The sequence below is a fragment of the Xiphophorus hellerii genome, chromosome 11 (genome assembly GCF_003331165.1).
Source record: "Xiphophorus hellerii strain 12219 chromosome 11, Xiphophorus_hellerii-4.1, whole genome shotgun sequence".
Lineage (NCBI taxonomy): Eukaryota > Metazoa > Chordata > Actinopteri > Cyprinodontiformes > Poeciliidae > Xiphophorus > Xiphophorus hellerii.
Genome location: NC_045682.1, coordinates 20831505 through 20857502, shown reverse-complemented (window position 1 = coordinate 20857502; position 25998 = coordinate 20831505). Strand labels below are relative to the sequence as shown.

The 25998-nt window shown below is 42.2% G+C and overlaps 1 protein-coding gene across 4 annotated transcripts in view; it reads left to right on the top strand.

The window, feature by feature from the left end:
- The window catches only part of dscama (Down syndrome cell adhesion molecule a), a 102866-nt gene that overhangs the window by 70817 nt on the left and 6051 nt on the right, over positions 1–25998 (top strand). For all 4 annotated transcript variants that reach the window (XR_004340996.1, XM_032576714.1, XM_032576712.1 and 1 more), the window contains exons 8-29: positions 1288–1563; positions 3174–3452; positions 3578–3697; positions 4935–5114; positions 13850–14046; positions 14446–14542; positions 14646–14774; positions 14902–15069; positions 16022–16092; positions 17018–17261; positions 18484–18630; positions 20026–20181; positions 21598–21731; positions 21856–22009; positions 22384–22501; positions 23097–23260; positions 23376–23474; positions 23556–23744; positions 24272–24562; positions 24646–24822; positions 24911–24941; positions 25852–25967. Coding sequence is in view for 3 of the 4 variants with exons in the window: in XM_032576714.1 (XP_032432605.1) it covers positions 1288–1563; positions 3174–3452; positions 3578–3697; positions 4935–5114; positions 13850–14046; positions 14446–14542; positions 14646–14774; positions 14902–15069; positions 16022–16092; positions 17018–17261; positions 18484–18630; positions 20026–20181; positions 21598–21731; positions 21856–22009; positions 22384–22501; positions 23097–23260; positions 23376–23474; positions 23556–23744; positions 24272–24562; positions 24646–24822; positions 24911–24941; positions 25852–25967 (3537 nt within the window). In the remaining variant the exon portion in view is untranslated. The remainder of the gene's footprint in view (positions 1–1287; positions 1564–3173; positions 3453–3577; positions 3698–4934; positions 5115–13849; positions 14047–14445; positions 14543–14645; positions 14775–14901; positions 15070–16021; positions 16093–17017; positions 17262–18483; positions 18631–20025; positions 20182–21597; positions 21732–21855; positions 22010–22383; positions 22502–23096; positions 23261–23375; positions 23475–23555; positions 23745–24271; positions 24563–24645; positions 24823–24910; positions 24942–25851; positions 25968–25998) is intronic.

Here is a 25998-nt window from a genome sequence, read left to right as displayed (position 1 = left end):
ACGTTTCAGTGCTGAGAAAGTATGTTTTTTATTTCTCTCATATCTACAGTTGTTCCAAAAATTATTATCTAAATAGGAGTTGAACTAAACTCCGCATGTGATCTCAGCAGTGTAATTTAACTGAATATTTTAAAGATTTGTGTTTTACTTACTTATACAAAGTATGAAAGTCTTTACCAGTGGATATTTTCTCTTTTAGAGAAAGCAAAGGGTTGTACTCACTGCAGTACCAGACAAAACAACACACAAGAGAGTAGTGAGCCAAACTTGAATGCAGCACAACATTGAATCTACTTCTTGCTGTTGTTTAAAACTAAATATTTCTGTTCAAGCTTAGACCAGCTGCTTTACCGGTTATATGACTTCTGAACATGTTTCAGAAGTAAAACTCAAGTTTCTACATCATGCAAAAGTGGCAAAAAGCAAAAACTGAAGATAAAACAAAGATCGCAACGTCTAACAGCCATTGCGATGGAAATGACCCAACCTGTGTAGAGCCAAGTTGAGTTGACTTCATTCTGAGAAGCGATACCATGGCTTTCTAATATTGCAACATCTTGTTCCACAAGAACTTGTTACAACCAGAAACAATTGGATTGAGCACTAAAATGGTAGGTAGTTGTTGATAAGAAGTCAATCTTTAAATATTTGTATCGCACTGTCAGAACAAACATCTAATGTGTCATAAATCAAGCTCCACAGTGAAAACAAAATGCTTCCTGACTATCATGAGAGCCGGAGTTGATTCATACTTATAAAAGAAAAAGGGTAATTTTTCAACACAGAACTGTAATGTACAGCAGAAAGTGCCACTCTAGAGTGGGACGGCCAATCCGTTTTGCAGCCGTGGAGCTTGATAAGTTTTGGGTAGTTCTGATAATACAGAGGGAAAACTGTGTGGACATTAAGTGTCCTATGGAACCTGATGAGGTACAGAGTTAAATTTGTGTTTGTAGAAATAGAATTGTAATCAAATTATACTAAAGGACCTCTTGCATGACTTATTTTGTGGTAGTGCAAATAACTCAAATCATGAGTGAGAAAAGCAGAAAGGTTATGTTTCTGGTTGAGACCGACACTTTTTCAATGCCATGAAGAAAACGTAGTGAGGCATTCTGGAACGCTCTTGCAGGTTTTCGTTCTCTCACCTTGTTTTAAGAATAAACAAGGCATGTAACCTTTGTGTTGTTTTTAGAACAAACACAACACAGCACAGCTATCATTCAGCCAACCCCACAAGCCTCAAAATCATTTTAAGAGAGTTGTCTCTCCAATGTTGTCCTCAAGGGCCTGCCAGCATCAGACCAATGAAAAACCTCACTGCCATTGCTGGGCGGGACATGTACATCCACTGCCGCGTCATCGGCTACCCTTACTATTCCATCAAGTGGTACAAGGACTCCAATTTGCTGCCGTACAACCACCGGCAGCGGGCCTTTGAGAACAACGGCACCCTGAAGCTGTTTGATGTGCAGAAGGACGTGGACGAAGGAGAATACACGTGTAACGTGCTGGTGCAGCCTCAGCTGTCCACTCACCAGAGCGTCTATGTTACTGTTAAAGGTAAGGCCCCGGTCTAAACAGCTGTAATGCAGGCCACGCAGTTAGAATGTCAGACTGGGCGAATAATCACCGAAATATTAATAATGCTATTTTTGTTGCAGAAACAGTTTGTAGCTATTGGTTTCGCATTATGATGGATGCCAATATGTGGTGCTGTTTGGGGAACGTTGGTGGCATGTGTGTATTTATCATTACAGAAATGACAAGGCAAATGAGTGCACAGTCATCAATGTCCCAAACTGTAGAGATTTCTCTGCACACAGGTTACACACATCCCAAAAAGCCTGCATGGATTTGTATAGCACATTTCAGCAGCAAGGCATGATGAAAACAGAATACCAACTTTGAAACAAGCAGTAAGCATCATGTTTTGCCAAATCCCATCAAGAGTATTCATCATCAGTTATACAGCAAATATATTAAACAATGACACCATTGTTTTTAATCGACAGCAACTCGATTCTGGAAGTTTCAGATTAATGAAGCGTTAAGACTGAATGCTGCTTCTCCATGTTTGGTTCTGGTTCTGGGGATGCAGAACAGAACCAGAAGACCTGAGAGGTCTGGAAGGTTGATAAAATAACCACAAATTTTTAATGTATTTTGGTAATAAGCCCTTCAGTGATTAATAAACTAAGAATCATATTTTAAAATCTGTTCTCCGAGGTTGAAAGCTTCAGCATCCATTCTAACAGGTTTTTGCAAGTCTACAATTTAAAAAAAAATCTGATTCAGAATGAGCTACTTTCAAAAAGCAAGGATGAACATATTCAAAACAAACTTCAGATTCATATTGTTTTATGTCTCCAAACCTTTACTATTTCTACTTATATAAATTAGTATTTATTGACATTGCAAAGTAATAGATCTATACCATGTTTAATTTGCGTGATGTAGAACATGCATTTTACAGTTCAAACAGATATTTGTTGGTTGCTCTATGTAACACACATATAGCAGAGCTCATCTCCATCATCCCAGCCAGCCAGTTCATCTGAACCGCACCGGAATATGCATCGGTGCTGAGCACAGCCAGATGAAGATAACCTCAGATGGCTCTCTTTCCTCAGTGACGCTGCATAATTTGCAACACCGGACGGGTAAGCCCGGCCCCTCCCTCTCTCTGGCGGGCCCTGACGAGCTAACGAGTGTGTGAAGGGGGGAAATCACACAGCGTAGGCAAAAGCTACACTGCGATTCCACCTCGGCTAATTTGGCTCTCAGCTGCTTAGCATTCCTCCGCTTCCGAGAGGGAATCCCCAGGAGCCTATTATGCCTATTTTGTTGTGAATTAAATAAGCACTGAAGTGCTGCTTATTCCAGTGCTATTTTAAATCATTAATTTTCCAAAGGATCTGCTTCTCACGATGGCTACAGCATCCCCAGAGAGCAAAAAAAACAGGGGCGGGGGTAGGTAGGGAATGTTGTCCGCGTGTTATTGGAGAAATTTCAGCTGATTTCACAGAAAATAAGCAATTTTCATTCCTGCCAAAAAAAAAACCCAACCTGGGATGAGGAGAAATGCGAACATGTGCTGATGTTAAACTTTAATGAACATCATGTAAGCCACATGCCTGCAGGGGAAATAAATTTGCATGTCTCTTCCGCAGTCCCACCCACCATCCACCCGTTTGAGTTTCCCCGGTTCTCCATCGGCCAGCGAGTCTTCATCCCGTGCGTCGTCATGTCCGGCGACCAGCCCGTCTTCATCACCTGGCAGAAAGACGGCCGGCCTATCCCGGCCAGCCTGGGCGTCACCATCGACAACATTGACTTCACCAGCTCGCTGCGCATCTCCAACCTCACGCTGGCCCACAACGGAAACTACACCTGCATTGCTCGCAACCAGGCTGCTGCCGTGGAGCACCAGAGTCAGCTCATCGTCCGAGGTGAGGAAAGAAGGCGCAGAGATGCAAGCAGTAGAAGTGCTTAGATTTTCTTTTTTTTTTTGCTTCAGAATCCAGAACTAAAACACATTTAAGCATCAATAACCAGAACTCTGTTTTACTTGCAGTTCCTCCTAAATTTGTGGTGCAACCAAAGGACCAGGATGCCATCTACGGGAAGGCGGTGATCCTCAACTGCTCAGCTGAAGGCTATCCAGTTCCTACCATCCAGTGGGAATACTCCAAAGGTAAACAAATGCTTGTGATGTGGCCATTTATGTTGACTTTTTGTAAATTTTAGTTTCTATCAATTTAGTTTTTCTTTGGGCAGTTAGAATATACTTAAGTTAGTTTAGAAGCGAATTCTGTAATTAACTTTTATATTTGGGATTGTTTAGATTACTTTGGTAACTTTTAGACCCGTCCATAAATTTAAGGGATTAAAAACACACCAGGTGTGTGCTGGGGGTGCTTTTGTTAGGCAAACGTCCAAAGTGATGACGGGAGTTTTTTGGGGTTTTTTTACCACTTTTTGAACTCGAAACATCATAATAAGCTAACTTTCATTTTCAACTAAGTTGTAAATAATTTTTTAGTAATTGTTTGTCTATATTTTTGCAAGAAATAAAGGGTATATATCTTTAAAACAATCCAGTCGGAAGTGAGTCCATGAACCAAATCATCCTTTGCTAACCACTGCCTTGATTGGAGATTTTTGGTTTTGGGTCTTAGAAGCTCAAACTTACATGAACAAAGCAAACATGTGGAAAAAAAGGTGCTGGTGGCAGAAAAAAATTCACTTTTTCATCTGGATGCAAAACATCTATGTGAGGGAACTCAGACAGTGCATCGGCACTGAGAAACACGGTGGTGGTAGCATGATGCTGTGGTGATACTATTCTTCAGCAGAAGACTGAAGCTGGAGCTAAATACTGGTCAATTCTGGAAGGAAACCTTTTAAAGGGGCGGTTTTATGTATTTTCCTGACATATAGTGCCATTCTATAGCACAATCGTGTAACTATGCTGTAGTTTTTATGATAATGCTGTGTATGTCCAAAACAACTTAAAAGGTATTTAAGTTATCTGATACTTTGAAATTGACTTCTGTCTCTTTAAGAAGCTCCTACCCTTTCCATTACTCCACCTTCAGCACATCATCACAACAATACTTCTTCATTGATGGCCTTTACAGTCGTATTTAGGAGCATTGTAGTTTGTATGATAATCTCAGCAGACCAGCTCCACCAGGTGTTTGCTAATTGCTGCTACCGCTAGTCTGGAGGAGCTCTGTGGGTTGGGAGCTTTGGGAAACAGACAATACATTGCATGAACAGGGACTAAGGCACCCCTAAGTGTTTGCCATGGGATACCATATTAGTAAATGACATTTTGCTTTCCTTCATATTTACAAATGTCCATTTTTTCGCAATGACTTCCTCACAGTCTAACCCAAGTGACTGTCCTGCTCTGCTTTCTCTGAAAGGTTCCGGGGTACCTCAGTTCAAACCCATTGCCCTCAACTCAGGCTTTCGCATCGAAGTTCTGGTGAACGGCTCTCTGCTCATCAAGCATGTGCTGGAGGAAGACAGCGGCTTCTACCTCTGTCGGGTCAGCAACGACGTCGGGGCCGATGTTAGCAAGTCCATGTATCTGAACGTCAAAAGTAAGTCTGATCTTCAAATACCTCTGTTCTGAAAAGACTCTGGGAGCCTTTTGTACCTTTGGGTGGTTTGTCCCGGTCTGGTGCCTTTCTAGTGATAGTTACCGCTAAAACTCAGAGGTGAAGCTGCATTCAGGGTGTCTAAGAGATAGCATCCTGCCGCTTGAGTCTGTACTTCCTGTTAACTGCTGCTGTTGCATTGATGAAAGTAAAGAATTTAGTTGCTGAGTGAGAAAGTGGGGATTTTTAAGTACTTTGGATTAAGCCCTGGATTCTGCTTATAGCCAGAAACTGCAATAAGGAATTTTTGTGGAGCAGAACTGTGGAGATTTCTTCCCCTTGTATTTGCTAAAAGACAGAAACATTTTCTTTACGGTGCAAACAAACACCTAACAGTACAGCATAACATAGAGAACGTCAGTTTTTTGGGGGTTTTTTTCAAAAATGCCAGAGTTGGTTTTTTATGCACAGTGTGCCATCTCCAGCTTTATTCTGTCTGGATGCACATTTTGATCAGTCATTGCTAGATGAGGCTTAGGACCCTGCAGCTCTTATCAACCTTAAGCAGAGGACTTCCCGCCGAGATCCTCGCTGTCTGCCAAACGGTACAGTTCCTCTGCGACTCTGTCTTACTGAAGGCTCAGAATTAGAACTACATGTCTAAAAATATTGGAACAGGGCAACACTTCATGGTGTGGTAAAATAGTGTTGCTTCTCTTTATAGATTTCTTTCTGCGTTGCATTTTTTTTCTCTCTTCTTTGTGGAATTGTTTCAATTCTGCATCATGAGAGGTTTATCAGTTGTTTGTGTGATTGTGAGTGTCGGATCTTCAGATTTTGAAATCATGTTCCCAAACTCAAACCTTAGTAAAAAAAAACTTGTTTAGGTCATTTGGAAGATGCTGCCGTCTTCAACGTGAATGTGTTTCTGAGAGACAGAGAGAGTTTGCAGGTTTAATCACGTTTAACGTCGGTGTAGAATTTCTTTTCTTTTGTTTTTCTTAAAGAAGCAGTATCATGTAAAATTAATTTTATTTATTTTTTTTAGCTTTACATGATGTTCTTATGTTACTCCCTCATCATAAACATACCTTCAATGTTGACTTGATTCTTTCATGCATGTTTGAGAAATCCTTTAATCTCCCATGGCAGCCACTCAGCTGTGCAAAGCACCTTGGTGGACCTAGCTCTGCTTTCTCCAAGCCTCCACCTCACTAATCAGCCGTCATTCCCACTCAGCTCCTTCAGACTAGCCACCAGGAATTAGCAAACAGTTCAGTTGAACTGTGTATCAACTGAACTCGTTGTAGGAGCTACTTCTCAGTGCAACGCTGGCAAAAATATTACAAAAGGGTTAATAGAGGGGACTTCCTGACTTCCTGAAGGCAGAGTTTCAGGAAGAGCAGGAATTTTTAAAGAGACAGAGGCCCAATTTCAATGTGTTAAATTACCATGTCAAATTTCTTTGTTTTTCTGTCTCATCTTCTTTCTAATTTTCTGAGGCCCCCATAACACTGTGTTTGGTCCCATATGGGTCAGGCTACCCCCACTTTGAAAAACAGTGTAGTAGAGCGTCATCATAGTAGAAACTGTGAATAAAAGGCATGAAACCCCCACATTAACTGTTCCCTCAGTGCAGGCTCCTGCCTTTGCTCTTGATTGTTTTTTAGCAATAGATCTCCCAGAAGCTTGGAGATGCTTTCATTACTTTGCCTTCTTTTTTTTTCTATTAACCCACATTATAAATAACATGTCAAGGCAGCCCTGAAACCTGGGCTTTATATCACAGAGTATCGATCTCTGTCGTGTTTCCTGTTTTTCGGGCCTTTGTGTGTCTGTTTGCGGCCCCTCCGGCTCGTTCTCTGCTCCAGAGCCGTCTTGCTGTTGTGGCACTTTTCCCTTCCTGATTTGTGTCTCCTCTCTGCAGGAGGAAGGCCCCTGGGCACAAGGAGAGCCACACCTTGCTGCATGTCCCCTGTGGGGGATGTCCGTGTGCATGTGTGTGTGTACATTCAGACAATGAGCTCATTAACCTTTAAAGCTTCTCCCTACGTTTTCTAGGTGTAATGTAGACCATCTGAAGCTATGATGTTCTGTACACTGTGTGCCGTTTATCCAGGCCAGCCTACGCCACTCCAGCAGCCGTGGCTACTTAAGAGGCTTAGGAGCCAATTAGGGTGGAACGCAGGCTGACGCGCTCGTGTGATGGATAGCATGGTGTGTGTGCGTTACCGGCTGTCCAAATGTGGCTTGATGTGTGAGTAAACACACAGGAGAAAAATCAATAGAGCGAATCTGAGATGTATGGAACAGATGCATGGATGGCAGAGATGCTCTCAGGTGAGCAAACAAGCACACACAAAGGCGCCCATTTCACACAGGACCGCGCCATTTAACATAAAGAGCTGGCTCCGCCGCAGCCATTACAAAGGAATAATGGCCCGGACGAGCAAGCTAGCGCTTCCCCGTAGCTCCCTCTCCACCACGCTATTGTGGTGGACTCCCCAGGAAATGAATTGCTGCTATTCTGATGTCATAACTTGGCACTTTCATTGTTATGAGACGTGTGTGCGTGCGCACAAGCTAATGTCTCGTCATAATACGCCATGCATCATGCGCCGGCTGCTCTAACAGCTTGCCCTCGCTGCACCAGAATTAAAGCTGCAGTGTGGAACTCTTATGAAATATGTAGTTTTTAAATATTTGTCAAAACCGTCACCATGTTGTGACAGTATGACAATGGACAGATAATCTGTGAAAAGATAGATCTCCCTCACATCCACCCCAAGCTATTATTGCTGCTTGAAGAAACACAACGCTCATGACCAAAAACAACCAATCAGAGCCAGGAGGCGGGTCTTATCGCTGTCAATCATGTTCAATGTGCTAAGGGGGGAGAAACAACTCACCGTTTAAGGAAAAGCGTTAGTGACCATGCTAACTAGCCTTAGCATTAACTACGGGCTCTGCTATCAGGGATGAGCAGCACATACATGAGCTTGATTGATAAGCGCCAAGACTCTCTTCCTAGCTTAGTTGTTTCTATTTAGCACTGGGAGAAGGCAGAGGAGCTTGATTTTTTTTCACAGATTATCTGTCTCAATATGTAGAAAAACATTATTTTATAAAAGTTACATGCTGCAGCTTTAAACCCTGTGAGAACTCGAATGAGCTCCTGTGTTTGGGTTCGCTCAGCCTCCGTCAGCGGCCATTTTTCTAGTGGATCCAGTTAGTCACTCCGGCTGCAGGTGGAAGCTTGAACTGATGGTTTTAACGCAATTTTCAGTCAAGCATCTCCACTGTGGATCCAAAACAGATGCAATTCAGCCAATTCATTACCAATGCACAGTGGATGCTATCAGAGTCAGTGAGCAGCCACTCAATGTTTATCAGAGCCAATTAAGACCAATCAAGCCCGCTAGACATCATAATGTCTGAAGACGGTGATGAGGCCAGAGTGTATAATGAGGCTTCAGTGGAGAGCGGCGCTAAATGGTCACTGAGCTGTCCGTTAGATTTCCACGCTGCACTGCAAAAGTATTCACACCCCTGGAGGTTTTTCACATTTATGTCCCAAATTTAGTGAATTTTATTGGCATTTTATGTGACGCACCAAGATAAAGTAGTGGAGGATTTAGACATTTTAAAAAATAATTTAGAAAGTGTGGTATGCATTTATTATTCAATCTTTCACAGGGCTTTTTTTTTTCTTTTCTTGGAAAGTCTACCAGCTTTGCTTTTCTAGAGACTTGGAATTTTGCCTGGTCATCTTTGCAAAATAGCTCAGACTCACTCAGATTGGATGAGAGCATCTGTGCGTCAAGTCTCAGAGGTTTTGATTTGAATTTAGGTCTGGGCTTTGATTAAGCCATTCGAACACAAGAACATGCTTTAATCTCCATGTTTGGGGTTGTTGACCTGCTGGACAGTGAAACCTTAAAATCTTAAGACTTTTCTAACAGGTATTCTTCCAGGATTGCCCTGCATTCAGCTAAATACAAGCTCACGCCTTTTAGATCTTTATTTGCCAAAACCTTCTTTCCACTTTATCATCATGTGCTGGCATTTGAATAAAAGTCCTGAAAATATGTGGTCGCAACATGACAAAGTACAAGAGGGTTCAAGAAGATGAAATATTTATCTACTTGTGACCTTCATGTGATATTATCATTATCCAGCCCTCTTCTGTGCAGCTCTACTGCCAGGCGCATGGCTGCTATCATGCTCCATGTCTGAGCCAATTGTGCAGCTAAGGGAATTATTTCAGTACATTGCAGACGGCCATTGAACCAGTCAATGATGTGCGATTTTGCTTTTTTACCCCTCTCCCAACCCGCACCCCGCTTCAGCACCCACATACAGTCTGGCCCCCGGGGCGAAAAGCCGCATGTTCATGTTTCCTCGCCTAGCGCTCTCCGTGGTGCCAGGCCGCCGCGTGGCCCAACCTACAGACTCCCAGAATAGGGGAAGCAGCTCAGCACACCGCATGTGGACTACAGGGTGGATATTTATTTTAAAACCGAAATCCAAACAAACAAAAAGAAGAGGAGTTATGGCCACTGTGAGGCATAAATCTTCTGAAGATCTTGCAGTCTGAGGAATAATCAATTACAGTTTTAGTGAACTGCTCAGATCTACCAGAAAAATTATCAGTTTCCTGAGTTTCCCGGCTTCATGGAGTGTAAAATGTTGCACCAGTCGTCCGTCGACAGGTTGAAAGAAGGCTACTCCAATTTTGCCTCACTTTGAAAAACGACATTTTGACTGTGATGTTTAAAAATATTGTAAATATTTCTTTAAAAAAACACAGAGGAGAAACGAAAGAAAAAGGGTAAAAATTAGAAAATTAACACAGGCTCCTGCAGTACGACAACAAAGATTATAACTGCAGATAGAAAGTAAAGGAGCAAAAACTGGAGGTGTAAAAATTTTTGGTCATAAAAAATTGGACACTCAAACCACTTAGTCACTCTATCACAGTAGCACCGTTTTAAAACTACAGCAGGCTAAAAACAGCATATTTTCCTATGTAGGTTAAATATAGATTACAGTTACACACTCACTTAAACTAATGAACAGTTGTTTGTAGAGTAATTGTTATTTCTATACTGGTAAATTGTCTTCTATTGTAGTAAGTTCATAAAAAGACACTTGTATTTATCTAAAACCTTTTATAATAATGAACTAACTGAAGTCCAATCACCAAATTATTCAATTATAATGAATATTTTTTAGTATTGGTATTGGTGAAATTAATCATACTTGGTATCAGATAGATCCCAGAATTCCCAGTATTATACTACCAACTGGAAAATGTGGTTTGTCAGAACAAAATCCTGAAACCTGATCCCTGTTCTGAAGTACAACATAAAAATTGTGCCTGTTGAGCAAATAAATGCCAAATTACTAGCAGAACAATTAATAATGAGCGTAATTTTCTATGTGGCTTTCATAAATATATACGTGAAAGCATGAATGTACACTACAATTTGATCATGTTAAACATTTAGATTGCTGCAAAGTCAGTGATTCGATGTAATCAGCTGGGTTTCTTTACATAGACCTTTCTTAGCTCTGCATTGTATTTCAGCTAGAACCACGTTGGAATTTATTCAGTTTAATTGAAATATGTGTTAAAACAGACATATGTTTGGATATAAATTGGGTCAGGTTTCCTTCTAAAGTGCCTTAATGTGACATCAGTTGTAAATTTTTCACCGTACAAATAAACCGAAGTGAATCAGGACATTTATAACCACAAAATGCCACCAACCGTTGATAAACAACAGATTTCCACAATAACTAAGTGGAAATATGATGTTTCTGTCCTTTTGTTACAACTAACAAGTAATCCCACTCAAATGAAGCTGAAAATAACCATAACCTCACCCCAATGACCTGTTATTTTGGGGATTTTTTACCTCCCGATCACAGCTGAATGGCCTGTCACTGAATTAGCCATCCACCTGTAATTATGTCGTATCATTATCATCCTCCTGTCTAGCCCATCTGGCTAATTTTGTTTGCCACATCACTAACACCAGCAGTTAGACACATTGGCAACATTTTTCTTTTCGTGATGTTTTTTTTTTTTCCCCCCTGCACTGCGACATCGCAGGACGTGATTGTGCAATCATCCCACTCCAGTGGAAATCAATGGCAGGTCCATTTTCTATTCCTGGCTACTAGAAATGGCCCTTTTTTTTGCCAGGAGTAGAGAGAGAGAGAGAGAGAGAGGAGCCTGGGCGAGGTGGGGAGAGAGGAGGAGAGACTGTCCGATGCTGGTTGGCATGGTAACCTGGCCAGGTGAAAGGGAGCCTGGGAGAAAGAGGGGGGGGAGGAAAAGAGGGAGGGAGTATACAGGGGGGTTGTCTCAGGGGAGTAACCTATCAGCAGCCAGCCTATCCCCCACAATCCCTTGCAGGCTTAAGCGTATCATCACTGCCCTCTGGGTTGCTGTGGAGGAACAGGGCTCTCCTCACCTCCACGTAAAAGACACTTTGTACTGCGCAGCAAACATGCGCTGCATGCTCGGCTGTTTCTTCTTCACTTTCCAAACAGCCAAACTGCTGATGTGTCGCTCTGCAGCGCAACACTGAAGGACATTCACTGCTCTCCAGATGTGTGTGTCAACATAAACACACATGTCCACAAGGATCCATGGGAACATAAACATTAAGTAACATTCAGTTAATATATATATATATACATATATATGTATATATGGTGATTTAGAAATTAAACTCATCACCAGGACTGTTGGTGTGGCGCTGTCCGCTCCTCCTGCATCACAGCTCTTCTTTTCTTCGTCACTTTTTGCAATAATTCTGCAGCATATTAAAGAAATAAATCAGCACAACAATCACAGGGTCCAGCCGTTGCCTCAGGGCTGTCTCAGCTGCTCGTGCACACACAGAGCACACACACTCTGCTGAATTTACATGCACACACAAACCGCTTCCCAGAGGCCTCGCCATGTTCCACACACTCTGATTATTGAGTCTTTCTTTTCTGCTCTTCATGGACATTATTTTGGAGACATGTTCAGTTGACACCGTGACCTTCTCAGTGATGCCAGGGTCACAATTTTAATCAAGATTGGAGAGTTTTGAGCAGCTACTTTTAGGGATTATAAAATAAAACCTTGGTTTTCTTCTACTAAGAATATTATGTAATAAATACTTATATAAATATCCATTGGTGTGTCTTTGTTGAAATGCATTGACAGTATCTGCATTTCCATTGTGCGCTTGTACTTGTGCACTTTCACGTTTGAAAAATAAATTTGCTTAGTGGAAACATGGCAATTAAAAAAAACTTTTATTTTTCAATAAAAGGTTTTTGCTCTAGGATGAGGTGGTTTTTCAGGTATATTTTGCAAAACTGCGTTGGAAACACTTTTTTTCACATCAGCCCTAACCCTAGATGAGCAATCTGCCCTCTTCTAACTCTGATTTAATGAAACCATGAATATCTCACCAGCTCATTAGAGCCTAAGACAACGACACAAGTTCATGTTTTCATCTTGTGGAAGATTTAAGAACCGTTCTTAATATGCTTGCTTACCACAGTTAGCAATACTAGTCGATAACGTGTTTCTGTGTTTAGAAACACAGTATATAAAAATTTGTACAAATTTATTAGTGGCAACTGATTTAATGAGGCACAGATTATTACTGTTTTATTACTGTTTTATTACTGATTATTACTGTTTTATAAATGTTGAACTGTGAGACTGGATATGTTCTAGTTGATATTTCTGACTTAGAATTTGAATTTTGGAGTTCTGCTTCTGCTACTTCCACTTTTCAGCTTCTATTAAGTTTTTTTTTTCTACAATCTGATCGTCTCCTGTCATGCCAGACATTGGGACTGTACCTTAACAGACGGGATTTTCCCTTTTAATCCCCAAAGTGTTGAAACATGTGAAGTTCGCCCTCCACACATCCTCTACAGACCTAATGGCTGGAAACGTATCAGCCTCCCGTATCGCTGTCCCCATATTTTGTCACCTAGCAGAGTACACCACCCTGCCAGAGGTGTCAACAAATAACCGAGCCTTTTTTAGGGCGGGATCAAAGGAGCTGCGCGCTAAAACGAAAATGTTTACATAAAACCCAGGCAGCTCTTTCTTCCCCGGCGCTCGTCCCAAATGTGTCTCACGAAAAATTCATACTTGTCATGCAAAATAAATCAGCATTCGTTTCCGTAGCCGAGCCCCAAATGGCGGCAGAGTGAATAAGAGATGAGGCTTAAATGTTTGCAACCTCTTGCCTGACACTTTCCATCACATCATCGGAGTTATGCTTTGTGTGTTGGCGTGTGGGGGTGTGTGTGTGAGCCCCAGACTGAATGTGTGTGTGAGCATACATGTGTGTGCGAAAGCATCTGGGAGTACGGGCTTGTTATACACTCCGCTGTGGGTGTAATGAGCCATGCATGTCGTTATTGTGCGTTAAGTGTGGTGTCTTCAGAGGGTTGTTACAGCCTCCCTGCACCATTAAGGAGCCTCTGATACAAGATACGCAGCGGGGCCACACGCTTCCTTAAAGTCAGCATTAAAGCGAAACCTCATGTGTGCTTACAGCTCATTAACTATGCACAGGACTTTCAGAAAGTGAGCTGTTTCTGACTGCCTGCAAGCGAGAAAAAAAGGATTCTTTCTGTGCCTCATCAGCATATGGAACCAAAACCACCTGCAAGGCAGTTCTGACAGATACGCCTGTTTGTCTCCTCAGTTCCTGCCATGATCACATCCTACCCAAACACCACGCTGGCCACGCAGGGAGAGGAGAAGAAGATGAGCTGCACTGCCCACGGAGAAAAACCCATCATGGTGCGCTGGGAGAAAGAGGAACGCATCATCAACCCGGAGACCAGCCGCTACGTTGTTTCCGTTAAGGAGGTGGGCGATGAAGTCATCTCCACCCTGCAGGTAAGGACAGAGATGTTCGCAGGTGAAGAAATGATGCTAATATAATGATGGTAACACATGCAGGTATGCGTATAGATGGAGATGAAGCTACATGCAGAGAGATGTATGGATGGCTTTAACATCAAGAAAATTACTGGAAGAGAAGAAATCATCCAAACTTTCATGCATTTGAATGTTTTAAACCTAAAAACAAAAGTTTTTTGGATTTTTATATATATATATCTTACACTGAATAAATAATCTAATCACAGTTAAGCTTCCATGATTCATTTCTGGTTTTACGAATAGGGGGAGGGCAAAAAAGCCTTTTTTTGTTTTGTTTTCTTATAAAAAAACTGTTTCTACACCATCCACCTCTCAGCTAATGTCCATCATAACGCCTCCTTCTACATCCACCAGATAATGCCTACAGTGAGGGAGGACTCAGGCTTCTTCTCCTGCCATGCCATCAACTCCTTTGGTGAAGACAGAGGAATCATTCAGCTCACAGTGCAAGGTAGAACTGACCCCCCAAAGTGCTCTGAGAACTTGTTCCAGTCAGATCCATAACTGAGGTGTCGCTTAGAGTAAACCGTGTCGGACGACTTCCTGCTTCACAGAGCCGCCGGATCCTCCCGAGGTGGAGATCAGAGAAGTGAAGGACAGAACCATTGCTCTGCGATGGACCATGGGGTTTGATGGCAACAGTCCCATCACAGGCTTCGACATCGAGAGCAAAAACAAATCAGGTGCAAAAACAGTCCCCAGAGTCATACGGTTCTGGGTCAGTGCTGGGATTTAACGGGACTTACTTTAATCTGGCCTCTGGCCGGCCTTCATTCACCCCAATAAAAACCTCCGCGTTTCCCCGCTCAGCATCCTGGGACACGGCTCAGAAGACCAAAGACGTCTCGCCTCAGCTGAACCAGGCGACCATCATCGACCTCCACCCCTCTTCGACTTACAACATCCGCATGTTTGCCAAGAACCTCATCGGGAAGAGCGAGGCCAGCAACGAGCTCACCATCACCACAGATGAAGCAGGTGAGTCGGAATGGACGGCATCGATATGTAAAATCAACTTTTCAGTGTTACAATGTTATTCTCTCATCAAATATGCACCTGGGGTGTCGCCTTGATTCTTTCATGAATGTTTGAGAAATCCTTGAACCTCCTTTGGCAACCATTTGGGTTTGTAAAATGCTCAGGGGAGCCACACAGCTGCAGTTTCCAGGCCAGAGTTTGTGCCTCACAAAGCCGCCACTCCCCCAAACCTCCACCACTCAGCTCCTTCAAACTAGCAGCAGCACCAACTAGCAAACACCCGGTGGAACCGGGGCTTATTTCTCAGTGCAATAATAAACATTTGTAAACACTTAATAGAGGAATTTTAAAGCTACTACTTGAAGGCAGAGCATCGGATGATGCAGGAGCTTCTTAAAGAGACAGAGTCTCAATTTCAATTACATTTTGCAAAGTCAAATTTAATTTAAGTCACATTTTATATACGGCATTTTTGTAACAACTGAAGACGACATAATTATTTGATTGATACTATGTGGCTGCAAAAGACATAATACTTTAAATAACTCATAGGCTTGGTCTTCTTTATTAAAATGTAATATCAACTATAATCATACAAATAAATTAGGTTTCAGAAATGAGAAGGTGTTGTTAACCGAATTGAGAACATTTCCAACCCAGAGCCCTATTGGCTCCGTTGCATTATTGAACACACGCTGACCCGATGCTAAAAGCAGAACTTTTCAATTAGCGGCCTCAGTAGTAAATGTCACACCACGGGCAACAGACTGAGGCTGGACGTCTTTTTGCAAGTCATCCCCGTACTCCTTCATCTCACCCTCTGTGGGCGCTGCGGGGCGCTTCTTCTCACCCCCAGGATGTACCAGCAACTCCATCTGTTCACACACTCGGTCTTCATACTCTGTGTTTTCATTTTTTCCATATCTGAATGGTGTGGATGATGTGATCGCAGCTCCCGATGGACCTCCTCAAGACGTGCAGCTGGAAGCCCTCTCCTCTCAGAGCATCCGGGTCACATGGAGGGTAAGTCCCGACAATGTTTCTACCACATGCAACCCAGACGCAGAGACATGTCCCATCAACTTTTTGCAGAAACTATCAGAGAATTTGTTACGTCTCTAAGGAAGAATGTTGGTGTATCCTTCTGTGAAGAGTTGTTTCAACTGAGATCCATTGGAGGGTTTTCCATCATGAATAACCTTTTTATAGTGACAGTAGTCAGAAATGACTACAGAATTTGACCAGGACTTTTAACATCCTTCCTTTTTTTCTGTTTAAACCATTCAGAGATGGATTTGCTGGTGTTCTTTGGATATGCATACATATCAAGGGTATATATCCAATATACCTTTGAATATATACACATACATATATATATTCAAGGGTTCCAGTCGGAACCTTTGTATTTGTGCGTTTCTGATACTCTCCTAAGTTAAAAACTTTACTCAAGTCCCATCACCGGTTTTAATTTTTTATTTTTTCTTTCAAATGTGAGACAAGCTGTTAATCAACAGCAGGTTTTAGTTTTAAATGGTGTCTGGGGTCTTTTTGTAAACTCCAGGAGGAACTTTTGGTACAGGCCTTGAGTAACTTTTGTACATTTTCTTTTTTTTCTATTTGTGGATAATGGTTCTCACTATGGTTCACTGGAGTTTAACATTTTTAAAATTGGTTTTGTAACTCGACTTGAAGTGGGCGAACACAGGCACTAGCTAGTTGTGCATGTTTGTTTTTTCTTCTAACAAATATATCAACAAATATATCGTGAAAATAAAACACAGCTGGGTGATGAACTACGGATTTCTTCTCCAGGATTTAAATAAATACAACATTTTTAAAGTACACACAAGAAAATGTAGGGAAAATACTATTTTGTGGGGATTTTGTTGTTGACGTCACATTGTGTGATAAACAAGCTTTCAAATCACTTGTATGATTTGTGTGCCAGCCGCCCAAGAAGCACCTGCAGAACGGGGCGATCCGCGGCTACCAGGTAGGCTACCGGGAGTACAGCTCCGGTGGGAACTACCAGTTCAGCGTGATCAGCGTGGAGACGACTGGGGACAACGCAGAGAGCCTGGTCCTGGACAACCTGAAGAAGTTCACCCAGTACGGAGTGGTGGTCCAGGCCAGCAACAGCGCCGGGACCGGGCCGTCTTCCACTGAGGTGGCTGCTACCTCTCTGGAGGACGGTAGGAAAACATTTTCTTTTTAGACTTGGTAAATGAGGGCCATTGAACTGAAACGTTTTGTTCATTTAAAAAGTGGGATAGAATACAGTCCTTGTTTTAGGATACAGTTATTATACAACATTAGATGGTTGTCCTTTAGAAGACTGAAAACCTGTTGTCCTTAAAGCTCCGGCATGTAACTTTTACAAGAATAGACTTTTTACATATTTGTTAAAACAGTCACCATGTTGTGACGATGTAATATGAGACAGATAATCTGTGAAAATATCGAGCTCCTCAAACTTCTTCCTGAGCTACTTGTGCTGTCTGAAGAAGCACTCTGCTCCCAACCAATCAGAGGCAGGAGGAGAGGTCTAAGCACTGTCAATCAACCTTGTGTACACGAAATTCAGTATAGTAATGGCAGAGAAACAACTTACAACTCCAGGAAAATGGTTTATCTGCTGTGATCAGTGATCATGCTAACTAGCCTTAGCATTCACAACAGGCTCTGTTGTGGGTTGCTAGTTGTAGAGTGGCAGAGAGAAAGGGGGTGGCTGTGAGCAGCGCATACAAGAGAGTTGTTGACAGCGCTAAGACCCTCCTCCTGACTCTGATTGGTTGCTTCTGACAGAGCGGTGTATTTCTTTAGATGACATTATCTGTTCATACAATGCTGTCACAACATAATGATAGTTTAACAAATGGGTAAAAAAAAATAAAAACATAAAAAAAATTATATACCGCTGTCTTTTTTTTTTTTTTTTACCCCTCCAGGGGGTCTTTTGTGGGCTCTAGTGTCCCTTATATGACAGTGGGCTGACAGGAAACAGGGAAGGAGAGGGGGGAAGACATGCGGCAAATGTCGTCGGGTCCGGGAGTCGAACCCGCGACGGCCGCGTCGAGGACTGAAGGCCTCCAAATACGGGTCGCGCCAACCACTACGCCACCACGGCACGCCCCCCCTATATACCGCTGTCTTAAATCTTTCCAAAATAATTGATCTCCATGCTTGTCAAGAACTGGATATGATCAAAAAAAATTTCAAACTTTTCCAGACTTTTTTAAACTATTCAAAGAAAAATCCTGGTTTCACATTTATTTGTTTTACACAGCTGATAAATGTAGGGCAGGAGGCTTAAATGTAAGGAGCATGTGTGAAGATCTGTCACCATCTAGTGGCAGTTAGAGGGTACTGCCATGCATTTCTGCCCTCTAACCTGTCCTCTTTCTCCTCGCTCAGTGCCGAGCCGTCCTCCTGAGAACGTCCAGGCCGTGGCCACATCTCCAGAGGTCATCTCCCTGTCCTGGCTGACTCCTCCCAAAGACGCCCTGAACGGCAACCTGCTGGGCTTCAGGGTCATCTACTGGGCCAACCTGCCTGATGGAGGTACACAGTCACACTTTGGTTTAAAAAAAAACACACATAAACACGGCACAGCTCTGAGAAAATATTTTTAAACTGTGAACAAAAGCTGCTTAATTTCTTGATCTAGTTGAACGGAGTGTCTGAGATGTCCTCTGCTGGACGTCAGACAGCATGGCATGGTGCTGTCACATGCTGCGTTTGTGCTGGTGGGATTGGTTGTGACAGTGTGATTACCTTTGGCCCCTGCACTGTCACATCATGTTGGCCCGCCTGGACAACAAGCCGGTTCTGACTTGACAGCCACAACCGGCTTGCATAGTAACAGTGGGGAAACACTTACATTATAATGCTTTTAGATGATTGTTTGACTAACGCTAAATGCAAATGAAACTCAGTAACAAGACATTTGGTATACAGTGAACCCTCGTTTTTCGCGGGGGTTGTGTTCCGAAAAGAACCCGTGATTGGCGAAATCCATGAAGTAGTTACCTTTATTTTTTTACAATTATTATACAGCATAATTAAATACTCTACTTTGAAACCAAAGAACAAAGCCTGTTTTCAGGCCTAAGCATTTTTTTTAACAAATAGAACGCTTTCTTATAAATAACTACAGTAAAATAATCATTGTAATCATCAATAAGAAGTAGAACATAGTTATTGCTAGTTGTTGTTGTTCTTTTTTCTTCTGGGCAAAAATATTTGCCAAGCTGTATGTTTAAATACTGTAACGTTATTGGCACACAGGTAGAGAAGAAGTGCGGAGACTGTTTAGCCAATCAGGACGCAGAACACAATGCACCGTGAAAAATTTTTTTTTTTAAAAACTGAGGCCGTGAAAGGTGAACTGCGTTGTAGCGAGGGTTCACTGTATTCTCTTTATGTACAACAATAAACAAAATTAGAACTAAGAAAACTCTGAAAAGGCTAATCTTAGTCACTTGCTTCCTCAATTGTTTTATTTGGTAGAGAATAAAATCACAGATATAACAGATATAACCAACTTATTGTATTTATCAGATGAGCTTCCTGGCCTCTGAAGATCGTCTGAAAGCATGTCTACTTTCAGATTGAGTAGAAGAAACAGTTTTGGAATCATTTTATGTTATCGGAAATGCTATGCAAACCAGCTGAAATTAACTTTTGAAAGGCAAGGACACCATTGTATAAACATATAGCAGCAACATATAGTTTTAGGGTTTAGAGAAGAAGTGGTGGGTACCTGAAGTGACACTGAAAGACAGAAAGTAGCTGGAGAACAACAGAGACCTGACAGACATGTTATGTTGTTGGACCAATGGTGGTTAGCAATATTTGTGTATTCTTGATTTCTGGATCAGAATATAGTTTTGGCTGAGGCACAGAGTTTCTTACTGCTCTCTTTCACTCCTTCCTGTTTCTCCTTTGCCTCTTCAGAGCTCGGGGAGATCAGGAACGTCACAACCTCTAAGCCCTCACTGGAGCTGGACGGACTGGAGAAATACACCAACTACAGCATCCAGGTGTTGGCCTTCACCAGAGCAGGAGACGGTGTCCGCAGTGAGCAGATTTACACCCGCACCAAGGAGGATGGTAGGAAGACGAACACACCCTTTTAAAAGAAAAATAAATAAATAAGACGGCTGTCAGATGGCAGGTATCAGGATCTGTTGTCTTACAAATACACTAAAGTTTCATAAATCAATTGTGAGGCAACAGTTTCTTAATGTTTTATTCAACATATGAAATAAAACATTATTTCATATGAAATAATGTTGCGTGAGAAAGTTTCAAAAACTTCACTCGCTTGTTTTGATTAAGGCGACTTGAGTCGGTTGATTCCTTATTAGGAACACAGAGGCAGGTAGTCCAAGTTCAAACAGTGACCGATTCCCAGCTGGAAATGGCAGTTTTCTAACTTTCATATCTTAGTTCTGTACCTCAGAATGACATCAAATGAGATAAAACTGTTGTATTAGTTTCACTGATATGTAGCGTAACCCATGGTAGGACATAATCAGTGAGTGTTCTAGATACTCCATTGACATATACAGTATATTGTATATTATCAGTGAATATTCATAAGGTGTTTCATTATTAATATACATTGTCTGGACACTGTTTAGGATAATATGTACTCTTTTCTGTGCTGCTGGTGTATTAGAGCAGAGACAGACAAGCTGGCCAGTTATCTGCTGAAGTCCTGTCTGATCTCACACGACTGGTTTGGGTCTTAAACTGGCACTTAGAAGAGCATTCATATCCTTTTGTAAGGAAAATGATCATTTTTCTAGTTCATCATATGTTTAACTGGCGTTTTAGATTTCCTATATTCAGTTTCTGTGCACCTTCGACCTGATTATAGCTATTTTTTTAACCAAATTCCATTTTTCTTTAAGAACTAGAATATAAAACGATACAAGAAGGGTTACTAAAGATGTTGTTTCTATGGCCTGCTTGCGTCTTAATTTAGCATTAGACTAGCTAGCACTGCAGGTTGTAGAAAAATAGCTGTCTGCATCTGCATGTTCTGGAGAATATAGAACCTCCCTTTATCTCTGAGGTTGCCAAGATTTCCAGATTTGGGGTATTCCATGACAGACAGAGGCTAAAAGCGCAAAAGGATGTAAAAGCAGCTCAAGTTAACGTCCCTGTTGTCTGCTGACAGTGAATGCTATCTCAGCGTGAAAGAAATGCAGGCATGTCTCAACATGTTGCATGAAATAGTTTCCACTAATATAGCTTCTTACATCTCTCGACTACCTCTAACTTACTTTTAAGTTAGAGGTTCACTGACAGTGAAAAGACAAACTTTGTGTGATCTTTTCTCAATAGTAACTTCTGCAACAAAGACAGTTGTTGTCTCAGGGTTCTAGTAGCACTTAGTATGGTGCGTTCACTTATTGAAAAAAGACTACATATTTTCTTTTTTTTTGGTTTCTAACCGGTCGGTCACTGATTAGGCCTCATTAAGCATCTCTACTATAGCCGATCTCCTTCTGCTTTCAGTTCCTGGTCCTCCAGCTGGTGTGAAAGCTGCAGCTGCATCCAACTCGGTGGTGTTTGTGTCCTGGCTTCCTCCTCTCAAAGTGAACGGCATCATCAGGAAATACACAGTTTTCTGCTCCAATCCACACCCTACGGTAAAACCGATTCCACCAACTTTCCTGTTCCGTCATTTCAATTTCAGTACTCAGCTTGTTCAAGACTGGTGAGCAAATGGGATTTGCAACAGGTTCAGCATGCTTTAAATGTTTCCTCCTGCAGGTGAGCAGTGAATTCGAAGCAGCTCCAGATGTTTTCTTCTACCGCATCCCTAACCTGAGCAGGAACCGACAGTACAGCATCTGGGTGGTGGCCGTCACTGCCGCAGGCCGCGGAAATGCCAGCGAGATCATCACTGTCAAACCCATGGCTGAAGGTCAGTACCAAACACATGCACATTTCTTTATCAAAGCCCACAGTTAAATTCAAAGATGATCCATTATGGCAGACTGATGTGGATGGAAATAGAAATCTCCTTTCCTTTTCTTCAGTTTAATGCAAATAAGCCTGCATTCATGTACATGCTTGAGTGAGAGCTGATAAGCTGATTGCGTTTGCTGATAGTTCCTGTGTTGTCTGGAGTCGGAACCCACAGCTCCTATCAGGACGTCCGCATTCTGCCTGATCAATGTTGTCTCCACTGTTAACACACTGAGCCTTGACTCGGTTGGCTGAAGGGTGACAAAACACGAACGGTGCTAACCCAGGAGGGTGCTGTGATGTCACAAGTCTGGGTGTTTGTGTTTGCAGCTCCGGCTCGAATCCTGACCTTCAACAGGACAGTCACGACTCCCTGGATGAGGGACATTGTGCTACCCTGTAAGGCGGTCGGTGATCCGTCCCCAACCATCAAGTGGCTGAAGGAGATGTGAGTGCGGTACAAATAAGAACAAAAGAGAAAAAAAAGCTATTTCAGGTTTTAATGCATTGTACCTTGCAAAAGCATTCATGTTCCTAGAACTTTTCATGTTTGTGATGTTTAAACAACTCACTTCAATGTGAGCAACAGGGACTTAACCTGTGCTTTAAGGGTAAAAATGGCACAACCATTTCTATTCAGAGGTACTACCTCTAAAGAACTTTGTGATGAAGATAAAAACAAGGTTAGATGTTATATTGTCTGAAAATGTATCAGTTATGAAAAAAATACAACTCTACCAAGAAATGGCCGCCAAACTAAGCTAACAAGTCGAGCAATGTGACAGAAAAATAACTGGACAGTCCATCTCCGTTGCCAAACATGGCAATGGCTTCTGTCAGACTGTAATGTCTGAATGACTGAAAGTTGTGTTTTTGGGGTCTTCTGCTCTAGGTAAAGCTCTATACAACTACAGGACAATTACCATTCTACAGTGTCTTGGACTGTAGACGTCCAAGACACTGGTTTGTAGTTGGTGAATACATTTAATGTTGATATTTTCTGAAATCAGAATATTAAATGTGAATATCTGTCTGCGTTCCAGCAATGGAACCCCTGCTCCTGTTGTGATAGACAGCCGGCGGAGTGTCCATGGAAATGGCAGCCTTGTTATTCGCACAGTGAAAGCGGAGGATTCTGGGAATTACACTTGTGTGGCCAGCAATAGCTTTGGTTCAGACAAGATCGTCCTCAACCTGCAGGTTCAAGGTGAGCTTCACTACCGGAGCCGAAAGATTGATGGATCAATTGTCTGAAAACATCCATGTAAGTCTGACTGTGTTAGTGATTTTATTTCTCAAATAAATCCTTGTGGTTCCTCTAGTTCCACCTGACCAGCCTCGCCTCACCGTCACCAAGACAACCACAACCTCAATCACCCTCTCTTGGATCCCAGGAGACAACGGCGGCAGCTCCATTCGAGGTCAGACGCAGTTCAGCGTTTCTGTTTCGTAGAACCGAGCTCGACAGCTGACCGTTGTTGTTCCCACCCGACTCTTTTCAGGCTACATCCTGCAGTACTCAGAGGATAACAGCGAACAGTGGGGTAACTTCGCCATCAGTCCCAGTGAGCGCTCCTATCGGCTGGAAAACCTCAAGTGTGGTACCTGGTACAAGTTCACTCTCACGGCCCAGAACGCAGTTGGTCCTGGTCGCATCAGTGAAATCATAGAAGCAAAAACCCACGGCAAAGGTACTCGCTTTGTTTTATTTCCTGTACTTTAGCAGGCATCTGCTTTGCAGCTGACTGTGATTGAGACCTATTGTCCTCCAAACTGGTTACAGCTGCCCTTCTCAAGTATGATTCTGATAGCTTCTTTCTGATAAAATGTTGCTGCGGTCTCTGACAGAGTGTTGAACTGAGATCCATTCATAGCAAGACAACCTCTAACCTAACCTAAGATAGATGCAGCTTTATTGGCAGTTTTTAGAGATATATTTGATGAAACACACTTCACTAAACTATGTCCCTTCTGACCATTTTTGTAGTATATTGAAGTGCTATGCTAACGTTAGCATGCTAACTCCCTGTATGATTCATTAGAAATGCTGCTTGTACTATATTTAAAACCTAAAGAAAAAGTTGCCAGCACTTTACTGAGTGAACTTTCAGTTCTTGATCTTTCAACAACCTTCTACCAAACAAGTTAGTGACAACAGATCCTTGTTGAGAACAGAAGCAACATTTTTTTCTCTCTTTGTTCGTTGTGTTTGAAAAAGAGCCTCAATACTCTAAGGAACAGGAGCTTTTCACCAGCATCAACGCCACTCGGGTCAAGCTCAACCTCAACGGCTGGAATAACGGCGGGTGTCCGATCACCTCCTTCACCCTGGAGTACCGGGCCGTCGATGCGCCCACCTGGACCACTGCGCAGCGCACGTCTCTTACGAAGAGCTACATTCTGTACGACCTGCAGGAGGCCACCTGGTATGAGCTGCAGATGAAAGTTTCCAACAGTGCCGGCTACGCTGAGAAGAGAGTCAAGTTTGCAACGCTCAGCTACGATGGCAGTACGTCGTTTTCGGTGTTTGCAAAAAAAAGAGGGGGGGGGAGTCTTTGAAATTACATTACTTTTGAAATGACCTGTCCACAGGTACTATCGCCCCTTTGGTGAAAGCGCCCAATGTGAGCGAGGATACGTCTGGGGGAGGCGAAGGTTTGAAGATGATGGTGACCATTTCCTGCGTGTTGGTGGGGATCGTTGTAATCTTCATTGGGCTGCTGGTGCTGAGGAGGAGGAGGAGGGAGCAGAGGCTCAAGAGGCTGAGAGGTGAGATAAACTATTGCTCAACTCTCTCACTGCTCGTTTGTTTGCTACAGTTTCAAACACATAAAATACAATTCTTCTTATTTTCCAGATGCGAAAAGTTTGGCTGAAATGCTCATGAGGTAAGTGTTGAACATCATTGTCTTTAGATGAAATACAGCTGGTGTTAGAGATTTTTTGGTATTATCATTTTATTCTTACTCTAGTTCACATTAAGTCTATAGATCTTTGTGATTTTCTGTTTAAAGTGTTCTCTTCTTTAAGTGACCTGGAGGTCACTACTGTCTGTTCAACTTTACGAGAAATAGATAACACTAAGTTTCTCAGACCTTAAATCCTTTTACAAGAACACCTCCTAATTTAGTAACTACCTGTGAGCAGTCGTATTTTGTTTTATTGACAGTACTGACCGAGATTTGAACCGGGCTCAGACCTTTGATCAGATATCACATCTGGAACTGGGTTGTTAGATGTTTGGGTTAGAAGCTTTACGACCTCTGTTGTTTTCCTGACTGCCCCCTTGCCTGTTCTTCTTTGACAATAAAAACAGGAGTTTTTGTCAGAGCAGATCAGAACGCTCTGTAGAATTGCTCGGAGGAGAGGTTTGATAGAGTGTTCTCTTTTTGCAAAAGCTCCACGTAAAATTCATATACGTTGTCTGTGGTTCTTTCTTTTATTTAGGTTCGAAAGGAAAATACCTATCAGCTGGAATAAGATGTTTCCATGCACAGTACAGAAAGACGCAACTATTCTGTCTCACGCTGATGTTAGACTAAACATTTTTTGTACTAAGTCAGACAGAATTGACAGAATTATTTCCATTTCCGAAACGCCAATTTCAAGGTGTTAAATTAGGAAGTAAAATTTCTTTTAAATCATATTTGATATACTTGACATTTTCATCACAACTGAAGGTAACAGTTACTTGATTGTGCTATGACATGGCACGATCTGCAAACATTACAAGCTGTGTCTTTCTTTTGAGAACAAAATAATATGCTCTTCAGATATTACCGTTTTTGTGTTCCTCAGTAAAAACACGCGTCCAGCAGAACCAATTAACAAACAGCAACAGACGCTGCGTATGCACATCGACATCCCCAGAGCCCAACTCCTCATTGAGGAGAGGGACACCATGGAGACTGTTGGTAAGCGTCACAGGACAGTGAACACAAAGCT